We start from the raw sequence: 12126 nt of genomic DNA, 5'->3' as shown, positions 1-12126 counted from the left end.
ATCTGTAAAATGATGATAATGATAATTACTACTATTTAGTATGTGAGATTGAATGAGTTAATGTGTGTAAAATTCTTTGTCACATAAATGTTAGGGATTATTATCATTTAATAATTGGTGAGTTGGTGGGTCAAATGAGGGCCTATGTTTTGAACAGAATAGGTAGACACTAGAGAAGCCAAAGTTTCCCTGAAAAGGAATGTTCCCTCTATAGAACTTAATGTGAGCACATAAGGTTTTGAGCAGGCTTTCACAGTTTAAGTGGGTGAAAAATGACATGGGAGAACCCAAGAAGGACATTTTCTCCCTAACTCCCAGTTGGGGGCAAAGATGTCTTTTTTTTTTTTTTTTAACTTTTTTATTGATTTATAATCATTTTATAATGTTGTGTCAAATTCCAGTGTAGAGCACAATTTTTCAGTTATACATGAACATACATATATTCATTGTCACATAAAGATGTCTTTTTACTAGAGGCTTTAAAGATGGTAAAGAGTCTTGTAGTTAAAAAGTCTTGCTATCCTGGTGTGGAAATGGAATTTCTCAGGTCATGATTCCTGAAGAAAGTTGTTGTGGAAGTTTTTTCATCAGCTTTGTGATTATGATTTCACTGGATCCTTGGCCTTGACTGTAGGAAAATCTAGACCTGGGGTCAATTTTCTTAGGAAAGTGGGGACCTTATGGGGAAACAGTCATTCTTGTACACTGATGGTGGAAGTGTAAATTGGTGTAATATTTTGATAGATAATTTGGCAGTGTTCATTACAATTAAAATGTGATTTTAAAAACTCTAGCAATTATACTTCTCAGAATAACTTCCATAAAAATGCTAACCTGAGAGTATGTTGAATGTCTGTGTTATAGCATTGTTTGTAAAAATGAAAAATTAAAATGGAATTAATGTACTCATACTCTGTATTTGTTTCCTCTATAGTGTAATAGTTTCCTATTTGCTATAACAAATTACCACAAACTTAGTGCCTTAAAATAACATAAATAAATTATTTTACAGTTCTGGAGGTCAGAAGACCTAAAAAATCTTCAACAGGGCTGTGTTCCTTTTGAGACTCTAGGGGAGTATCCATTTTCTTTCCTTTTCTACTTTGTAAAAGACTGCCTGCATTTCCTGACTAATGACCCCTCCCTCCATCTTCAAGATTAGCATCTGCTGTGTATTCAAGTCTCTTTTTCTCGCTTTCTCTCCTATCTGCTTCTTTTTCTCAGGCTCTTCCTGCCTCCCTTCTTATAAAGACCCTTGTGAGGACCGCCTGGGCAATTCAGGATACTCTTCCTATCACAAGATCCTTAAGTTAATCACATTTGCAAAAGTTCCTTTTGTCATGAAGTTATCATATTCACAGATTCTGGGAATTAGGATCTAGAGGTCTTTGGTGGAGCCATTATTCAGCCTACCTACCACACTCCGTAATACTGTGCAGCCAGTTAAAAGAATGTTTAGGTCTGTGTATGCTGACATAGAAAGATATCACTGATAAAACAGTATTCTTTTTTGAGTGCTAGTAACAATTCACATGGAACTAGTACTTGATAGTTTTATAGAGAGTTTTCATGTCCAGGAAATATTAATTTTCATAATAGCTCTTTGAACTATAAAACTATAGAAATTCAAAACAAAATGGACTTTAAGCTTTACGAATGTAATTACTGGTAGTAATACCTGTTACCACTAGATGGCCCTCTCAGCATGTACTTTTGAGCAAAAGTAGCTAGTTTATAGACATTTTGAAGTTACCTTATAGATCTTACTAAAATACATTTTAATTGGAGCTAAAAAATGGTTTATATCAGAGTATGATAAGATTTTTTTCTAAGTAGTAAAGAAATTCAAAATGGAATTTATTACAGTGGGGTTTTGGGTTTTCTCAAGAAGAATGGAGTATTAAACTTAGTATCATATACATAGTATACTTTCAATAAGTGTTTTTATCATTCATTAAAATTTATTGAATTGAATCAGGCTTCACCATTTGCTTGGGGAAAATTATTTGCCATACCAAAAAAGAACTTTTATTGCTAAGCCTTTAAGTGGTTTTATTGAAATCTGGTATTTTATCTCTGAGGATTAAATATATAGATAACAAACTAAATCTGAGGGCTCGAACTAAGTAAATCGCTTTGTTCAAATGCATCATTGTTTTGTTGCAGTTTTTATAAGCAGATCCATATGTTTGCTATTTTAGGTCCCCAGTAGCCTGTGTATTCTTTGTTTTTTCCTCTCTTTCTGTTTAGTAAGTCAGTGGTATATAGCTTTTTGTATCTTTTCATTTAACATAGCATCACTTTTTCATGTTATTATATAACTTTAAAACTACTATTTTATATTACTGCATCCTATTCTATTAGATTCCACAATTTAACTATTTTCCTGCCTTTAGTTTGTTCACATTATAAAAATGAATATATATGTATATATAATATGTGTAAACACGCACATATACTTTTGATCCGTTTGGTATATTTTCATTTTTCCTTTAGGATAGATCTTCAGAACTGGGGTCATTTATTGGGTCATTAGGATTAGGCTTAACATTTTTATAACTTTTGTTAAATATTGCCAAATTGACTTAAAAATCACTTACATTTTTTGACCATTAGTGATGCTGAACATTTTTACTCTTGTGAATTATTTCTGTTTTCTCTTTTGGAAAATGTGGGATCATGCCCCTGACTATTGATCTGCTGAGTGCTTGGTGTTTATTCTTTTCTCTTTTCATCTGAGTCAGACCTTTAAAATAATTATAATATTAATGTTTCTTACATTCATTTTTGTGTTGTTTTTATTTTAGTTTGATTATTTTTTTAATGAGACTTGACAATTATCTACTCGTAGAAGATATTATGTAATTTTAAGGAGAGAACACAGGGTGGGAGAGTCAAGAAATCAGGGTTCTAGAGGGAGATAATAATAATATGAATTTAATATGTATTATATCTTACAAAGGACTCAGATCTGGAACCTATATAAGCATGCTTACAAATCATTAAGAAAAAGGCAGACAACCCAATTTCTAAAGAATGACGAAAAGCCCTAAGCTGCCGTTTCATAAAAGATATCCAGATGTCTAAACCATCTGGCAGTATGTATGCTGAATGACTGCAAACTGATTTTATATTACTGTGTAAGACATATTTAAAAATACGTATTTTGGGGAAAGACTTGTTTCATTATGAAACCAGATTAATATTAACTTTTGGTCACCCAGAGTGTAGACACTGTATTTGTTAGCGTGGCCAGTTTGGATTTTACTGTACTTCTGTAGGAGAGAGGTCAGATTCTCTTAACTTATTCTGCCTTTAATGCAAAATAGTCATTGCAGGTTCTTTGCCTGTTGAAAATGTTAACTCCTGTCCAGCTGGTACATATTCCCTCAGAAAAAAGCCTTCATTAGAGAACAGTAATCTCTTGTGATTTCAATGCTTTTAGTGGGATTAAGGAGTATTTTGGATTCCAAAGACTCCACCAAGGTATGAATGAGAGAATGGGCGGAAAAAGGAAAGGAAATTAGAAATTCAACGGTGAAAATATTGTGAATGTCACAAAAAAGCATTTAAACCCCCACATAAAACCCACAACTGCATTGATTGTTTTTCTTATTCTTCACCATAGGATGTATTATGGATTATTTATATCCTTACAAATAGAACAACTATAAGAAATTCTTTCCTGCCTAATGACAAATGCCTGTTTTGGATATATATATCTCACCTAATCATTGCGTGAGCCTCCTAGTATTAACATCTGTTCCTAGGGACTCTTTTTGTGTTTGGTTATTTTTATGTTATGGAATCTACTAAAAAAAAATACAATAATTTAAACAAATTTGTGTTCTTTTTTTAACATTTTTTTATTGGGTTATAGTCATTTTACAATGTTGTGTCAAAAAATTTGTGTTCTTTTAAGGACATTTTTAAATGAACCTTTTAATCAACCCTTTTAGGTTCCCTAACACTTCTAGTTATGTGCTGCGTTATGTTCCTTTCTGGCATAAGTAACTCTCCAAATTCTGTCAATGCCCTTCTCACACACATACTCCTTTCCCCTCTTTCTTGAGTAATAATTGTTCATACAGTTGGGATACACTAATCAACTTGACATCTCTTATGATTTATTTCCCCTTGTCACTTTTTGAGACAAATCCACACCCCAGGCACATTTTTTCTTGTGTAAATTTCAGGGGTTTCACATCTTTCCTTCCCCACAAGCTTTAAATTCTACCCGTTTGCCTTTCCTCCAGATACTATATAGCATCATTGAATAGTAGTCTTTTCTGGATTTAGGAACTTTCTTCTCCTAGAACTGTCATCCCTTGAATTTGAACATCACTGATACATTTGAATCTTTCTTCATCTGTGTACTCCTATGATGATCTTTCCCTAACTCATATTTCAGTATTTCTTGTTCAAGACCACACGCGCACACCCCCAGGCTGTGACATTAGTCTTTTCAGGTGTCTTGAATTCAGGATACCAAGTATACTTACTTTCTAGGTTCTTGGTGAGACACATACACTGTTGATAATACTGTTAGACTCTTTTGATTATTTTCATTGAATGTGAATTGTGCCTTTTCTGAAAGAACTTTAAAGTGTGTTTCTGGTATAAGGGTTGAAAATACTTATTTTCAAATTCTGAACACATTTACTGTTGCAAAAAATGTTATGGCAGATTCACTTTAAATTTTACCCTAGTTAAAGAGGACAGTATATTTACCTTATTTCTATTCACATTTGTGAAAAAAATTTATTGTACAACTTCTCCAGTGAAAACAGTTTATTGCCTATTTTAAATTTTAGACAAACTTTCTCTGCCACTTATCTCTTTTGTCTTTCACCAGTTATTTTCAGAGAATTTGAATTAATTTCATTATTCTAGGTAAATATTTAATAATAAATCTGTTCTCAAAATTCAAATATAAATTGCTTTTGTGTGATCTATAGTTTGAGTTTAACCATATCATAATCTTTGGAAAGGATAATTGAAAATTGACTTATTAATGAAGATAGAAGGAAAAAAGAGTAATGTCATAATATATAAATGGAGATGTTAAATTCGTCTGTGTTTTGTTTAGATGTCCCTGGTAGATTTGGGAAAGAAGCTTTTAGAAGCGGCACGAGCAGGTCAAGATGATGAAGTTCGTATTTTGATGGCTAATGGAGCTCCTTTTACTACAGACTGGGTAAAGAATGATTTTAATGTTGTGGGGTTTTTTTTTTTTTTTTCCTCTTTTTCTTTTTCTTCTTCTCATTTTTGAGTTTTTCCAGATAAGAGTTTAGTCACTATGTGTTTATACGTGGTAAAAAATTAATTTTTTTGCGAGTTTGTTTGCAATTTTAGAATTATAGCAAGCTTTTAAAGAGAATGGCTAGTGTGTGTGTGTGTGTATGTATATACACACACACACACACACACACACACACACACACACACACACACACGCACACACACACACACACTAATATTGGACTTCCTTGTCTAAATATTCTGTCCACACACAGGTTTTTCTTTTAGACTATGGAGTTCAGTAATAAAGGATTAATGTAATGTAAAATGTAGCTGCTTAGGATTTAATTTAAAAGCCTTATAAACAGCACAGGCAGAATTCATAATTCAGAAAATAACAAATTTGGGGTTAATGTTATAATTGATTCTAAAAAGAAAATTTGTTTACATTTCAGTTGATACTTGCAAAACTATTGCATACCTGACTCAGAAGGTAGAAAGGATTGGGAGGGAGGTCTTAGTAATTACAGAAGGTGATTGTGAGGAAGACAAAAACCACAACTCTGTCTAATTCTGCAGGTAAATCAGAAGGGATGGTCTTGGGAGTATGGAGGATTAGAAGTCTGGGTTAACTCTACCGCTGGTAACAACTGAAAAATCCAGAGTTTTGATTTTGTTGTCTTTGGCTTATTTGTCCAGTGTTCTTTTTTATTTTTCTTTCAAAACAAAATAAATTTTTTTATTATGGAAAATTTCAAACAAAACACTTGCATAACCTTCATCTTCAGAAATTATCAAATCATGATGAATTCTGTTTCCTCTGTAACCCTATTCACTTTCTTTGTTTTGTATTATTTTAAAGCAAATTCCAGGAACTATTTTGTTTCATCCATAAATATTTTAGTGTCTGTCTTTAAAAGCGAAAGATATTTTCACTAAAATTTTTTTTTTAATTGCCTTACGTGCACTGATGAGTTAGAAAGTAAAGGATTATCAACCTGAGAAACTAAGTGAAGGCCAGAATGCAGAGAAAGTTCACCCTTAGAACATTTGGGGACTCAGTAAATTTGCCTGTTGGTTTTCCCACCTCCATGGCATAGGTTACTAAAGATAAAGTCCTGAGATTGCTCGTAGAGAAGTCCCCTGGGAGATACTTTCCACATAGTTCTGGAATCCACAAGAGATGTACCTTCATTGTAAGGGTAAACCAGAAATAGTCCCTCCCTCCTCTTGCTGGATCCTGCCCCTGCACCTGCCTCTGTTGTTAGGGTACTGCAAGGAAAATGAACTGACTTGAACCCCGGTACCAAATGGAGAGAGGTAAAGTTTTGTTGATAGAATTGGTAGTCAAAAGCCATCCTTTGCATACATTTATGGCTTGAACTCATAAATATTTGTGTACTCTGCAAAACTGTGAACTGAAAAATGAATTTAAAGTGATCTTTGGACTAGAGGTTACCCCACGTTCCTGACACAAGGAAATGAATGTCCTTTCTGGAGGAACCTTCCTTCATCCCAGGCTTGATAGCCACAAGTGAAATGTCAAGGAAAGTGAACAATCAAAAATAACTGAACATACAAGGGCACAAAGCAACTTGGACAACAACCCACTGAAACAACTGACAGTAGAAGCAGATGTATACAGACTTTTGGTAAGATTTTAATAGCAGTTAGGAACAGCTGAAGAGAAAATTAGTAAACTGAAAGATAGGAAAAAATCATCCACAATGCAGCACAGAGAAGAATACGTAGAAAATATAAAAGGTAGCAGGTGTCATGAAGGCAAGTGTGTGACAAAGTCTAACATACGTCTAATCGTAAATCCACAAGGAGAGTGAGAATAGCGATGAAATAATTGAAAAAAAATGATTTGGATTTTTCCAAACTGATGACAAATGGCAGTTCCCAGATTCAAGTAGCCCAACAAATCACCAGCAGAATCAATAAACGCAATCTGTGTCTAGACACATCATAGTGATCCTGTGGCACCTCAAGACAAAAAGATCCTTCAAAACAACAGTGAGGTAACACCTCACATCTGTCAGAGTGGCTATCCTGAAAAAGTCTGCAGATAACTAATGTTGGTGAGGATGTGGAGAAGAGGGAACCCTTGTGCACTGTTGGTGGGAATGTAAATTGGTTCAGTCAGTATGGAAAATGGTATAGAGGTTCCTCAAAGAACTAAAAGTAGAACCACCATGTGATCCAGCAGTTCCACTCCTGGATGTATATCCAGAGAAGATGAAAATTCTAATTCAGAAAGATCCATGCACCCCAGTGTTCATAGCAGCACTATTTACGAAAGCCAAGATACAAAAGTAACCCAAGTGTCCATCAGCAGACAAATGGATAAATAAGACGTGGCGTACACACACACGCACACACGCACACACGCACACACACACACACACACACACACGTATATATACACACTTACAATGGAATGTTAGCCATAAAAAAGAATGAAATCCTGCCATTTGCAGCAGTGTGGATGGATCTGCAGAGTATTATGCTTAGTGAAATAAGTCAGAAAGAGAAAGGCAAATACTGTATGATATCACTTATTTGTGGAATTTAAAAAATAAACAAATGTATATAGCAAAATGGAAACAGAGTCACAGATGTAGAAAACAAACTAGTGGTTACCAGTGGGGATAGGAAAGGGGAGAGGGACAAAATAGAGACATGGGATTGAGAGATACAAACTACTTTGTATAAAATAAACAACAAGGACATATTGTACAGTACAGGGCATTATAGCCATTATTTTGTAACAACGTTCAATGGAGTATGTGCTATAAAAATACTGAATCACTATGCTGTACACCTGAAACTAATATATTATTGTAAATCAACTATACTTCAATTAGAAAAATACATAAATAAGCCCTGGCATAAAAAAGACAAAAAGCTCTCAAGAAGGATTAGTGTCCATAATACGTAAGGATTCCCATGACAGTAGTGAGATGACAACAAGACAAAAAGAGAGGGCAAATGCATGACTTGATATGGTACTTTACTAAAGAGAAAGTTCGAATGACTAATAAACATGAAAAGATGCTCAACTACATTAATAATTGGGAAAATGCAAAGTAAAATCATGAATTACTATTGCATATCTACCAGACTAGTCCCCCCAAAAGAAAAAAAGTCTGGCAGTTCCAACCATTGGCAAGGAGATGGGTAAACTGGCATAAGCATTTTGGAGGACAGTTTGGCAGTACCTGGTAAATTTGAACATGGACATACCCTATGATGTAGCTATTGAAGTTCTAAAAATATTCCCAAGAGAAACTCTTATTCACATACTTGAGACACGTGCAGGACTGTGTTTGTAGCAGCATTATTCATAATAACAAAAAACTAGAAACCTTAGTGTTCAACAGTAGATAGATTGGTTGAGTTGATTGTGGCTTATTCATTCGGTAGAATGTTATACAGTAGAGAAAATTAGTAAACTACACTTACATTCATCAACGTGGATGAATCTCATGATATTGAACATAAAAAAGCAAGTCACAGAGAAATACATGCATTGTGATTCTGTTTAAATAAAGTTCAAAACAAGCAAACCCGAAGAATATTTTTAAGGATACATGGTAATTAAAAAAAAAAGTAAAGTAAAGCAATATTCATTACAAAATTCAAACTAGTGGTTATCTCAGGAGTTGAGGTAAAGGTTTATTAGGGAGCGGCATGTGGGGAGATTTTAAAGTGCTGGTAATGTTTTATTTCTGGACTGTGATGGTGGGTTCATGAGTGTTTGCCTCATTTTTTTCCTTCAGACTACATATATATGTGTCTCTCTCTCTTTATATATGTATGTGTGTGTGTATATGTATATATATACATTATATATATGTGTGTGTATATATTTTATTTTTATTTATATATATATATATAAGCATCAGCCAAAAAGATAAGGTCTCAAGATGAAAAAATTACAAAATAAACCATTATATGACACTGAGCTGAAGTCATGGTTGCTAAATGGGCTGTTGAGGTACTTCACTAAATATTAGAATTTAAGCATTTGGAAAGGGCCGGTTAGAGAAAAGTATGATAGAGCATGGAGAAAGAAAGAATTGTTTAAGAATCTTCTTAGATCTGCTAGAATGGTCTTCCCTTAAAAATTCAAGACTTTTAATAGCAGTTAAACTATTTCCAGGGTAAATGGTTTCTATTTTTACCATGTATTAAGACCACATGCCTAGCTTTATATTATAACTCTTGTTGTGTGACTTCAGGCAAATTAGTAACCTCTTTGTGTCTTAGGTTCATTTACTGCCAAATGAGAATAGTAGTAGTACCTATGTTATGAGGCTATTAAATGATAAAATAGATACAAAGATCGGAGAATAGTGCTTGCTTTGGAAAGTGCTTAAACAAAACCTTAGTTGTTATTATTACAGTAGTGGTCTTAGCAAATACCATGTTCTAGTGAACTATCTTGATTCTTTAGAACATGAGTGCCTTGGTAATCAGAGAGTTGTAGGGACTTTCTGTGCCTCTAAATACATGTGATACAGCTTAATTCTAATTTTCACCTGTTAATGATTATACCTCTGATAAGGTCTTCTGCACATTTAGTATGTACTTTCCCTATATTAGGAATGTAGCATTAATGTCGTGGCTAGGCAGTGTGGAATCAATTTCAGGAAAACTGAGCTCTCTTTTGGTTCTGTCTTAACTCACCTTTGGCAAGTGCACCTCAGGATCAGATTTTTCCCTTGAAAAATGACAATATGAACTCTTTCAACTCCTTTAAAAAGGTCATTGAGGTGCTTTAATTAATTTTTTAAGCCCTACAAAAGTTTAATGTAAAAATGTACAGTTACATTTATTTGATGTGAATTTCATAGATGAAAAGAGATTTTGTGTGAATGGTATGAGGAAAACATTTTAATACTCAGAAAAATTTCTCAAATCCTAATTATGTCTAATTCCTGATGAAATTAATTTTGTTTAGGCTATTTATCTGATAAAAATAATGAGAAATTCAGGTTTGAATTAAATAAAATCCTTACTTTTCTTCCTCCTTGAGAAGTGAATGAGAATTCTTGAAAGCCTCTATAAAGAGACTGTTCAGCAAAAATTATTTCTTTTCAGTTTTGAGTTATTATGTAAACACTTAATGTAAAGATAATCTACTCTCAATGTAAACAGGAAATACAAAGTAGAAAGTAATAGTGTTTTATATGTGGTTTTTCTTGTGGTACAGCTGGGAACTTCTCCACTTCATCTGGCAGCGCAGTACGGGCATTATTCCACCACAGAAGTACTACTTCGAGCTGGTGTAAGTAGAGATGCCAGAACCAAAGTGGACCGAACACCATTGCATATGGCAGCTTCTGAGGGCCATGCCAGCATAGTAGAGGTTTTGCTTAAGGTATGTGTTCTCTTTTTGCACTTTGCTTTTAAAAGTAAGCCCCCACAGGCTTATAAGACCATAGTGGTTTTATAAGAGGGAGTAGGGAACTAGTTTGATTGAATATCTACTCCCCACTCCTCTCCATATTATCTTTTTTTGTGTGTAAGCATTTATATGAATGAAAATTATCGTAAAATTTTCTTTTGTGGTTGGGGGGAATTTCCTCTATGTATGTTCTTAGTTAAATCAAACAGTTGATTTCTTAGATCTTGATTTTTGCTATGGTGAGGGACTACAGCTTTGTCTTACTCAACAGTTAAAATGTACATGAAAGGGAATGTTAGGTTTGGATAACTAACAAATGAATAAACAGATAAAACAGACAGGGCTTTTTCTTTAATTATCTAAATGCCAAAGAGAAAATTTTAAAACAGAGTGATAGATTTAGATATTCTTAATCCTTTTTATTCTAGCCTCAAGATCAGCTTGTTCAAAAAACATACAATGTAAACCACAAGTATGAATCACATGTAATTCTACATTTTCTATTAGCTACATTTAAAAAGTAAAAAAAAAAAATTCTTAAGATGATATTTTATTTAATTCAGTATATATACAAATATTATCATTTCAACATGAAAGGAATACAAAAATTATTAATGAGATATTTTACATCATTTTTTTTTTTGGTGTGAAGTCTTTGAACTCCAGTGTGTATTTACATACACAGCATATCTCTATTTGGACTAGCTGTTGTTTAAGTGCTTCATAGCCACCTGTGTCTGGTGACTACCATAATGGATAGTGTACCTCTAGATAGCTCCCTGTTGATTGATTGTGTTAAACTGGTTTTGAAAGCAAAGGATGCTTTCATGTAAATAACTAAATGGAATGTTTTGGAAGAATGCTCATAGTTTTCCTTCACTCCTCATGCCACTCCAGCCCTTCTTGCTCATGGCTGGGTGACTGAAAAAATAATTACTGTACCCCTGAGAAATTAGAAGAAAAGCAGTTAGGAAAGCCAGCATGATAGAAAACTGATTAAGTGACAGATGTGTGGAGAACATGTAGATGATTCAACACACAAAAACAGTTGATCATGTTAGTAGCAAATTCCTGATTAAAGCACAATGGCTAGTGCTGTCAAATCAGGAATTCTTTATATTTCATATTTCAGAAATTTCTTATTTTGAAATTTTCGTAGCATGGTGCTGATGTCAATGCAAAGGACATGTTGAAGATGACAGCTCTACACTGGGCCACAGAACACAATCATCAAGAAGTGGTAGAACTTTTAATCAAATATGGTGCTGATGTACACACACAAAGTAAATTTTGTAAAACTGCATTTGATATTTCAATAGACAATGGAAACGAAGATTTAGCAGAGATATTACAGGTAACTTTTGGCTTTTAATTTAAGAAAATAAAAGGATCTCTGTCTTGTGGATAATTTGAACTGTTTGTCTTGTAGCTTTTCATTTTATACTTGTTATTTTGGACAGGCCTATTCC

At 33.7% G+C, this 12126-nt stretch overlaps 1 protein-coding gene across 7 annotated transcripts in view; it reads left to right on the top strand.

Moving 5' to 3' along the window:
• GABPB1 (GA binding protein transcription factor subunit beta 1) overlaps positions 1-12126 on the top strand; it is a 61284-nt gene that overhangs the window by 25847 nt on the left and 23311 nt on the right. For all 7 annotated transcript variants that reach the window (XM_045524158.2, XM_045524159.2, XM_010965300.3 and 4 more), the window contains exons 2-4: positions 5090-5197; positions 10463-10630; positions 11817-12011. In XM_045524158.2, the coding sequence (XP_045380114.1) occupies positions 5090-5197; positions 10463-10630; positions 11817-12011 (471 nt within the window). The remainder of the gene's footprint in view (positions 1-5089; positions 5198-10462; positions 10631-11816; positions 12012-12126) is intronic.

Source organism: Camelus bactrianus, chromosome 6 (genome assembly GCF_048773025.1).
Source record: "Camelus bactrianus isolate YW-2024 breed Bactrian camel chromosome 6, ASM4877302v1, whole genome shotgun sequence".
In the NCBI taxonomy this organism is placed as follows: Eukaryota; Metazoa; Chordata; class Mammalia; order Artiodactyla; family Camelidae; genus Camelus; species Camelus bactrianus.
The sequence above is the reverse complement of the archived record's forward strand: the minus strand, read 5'-3'. Positions and strand labels throughout refer to the sequence as shown.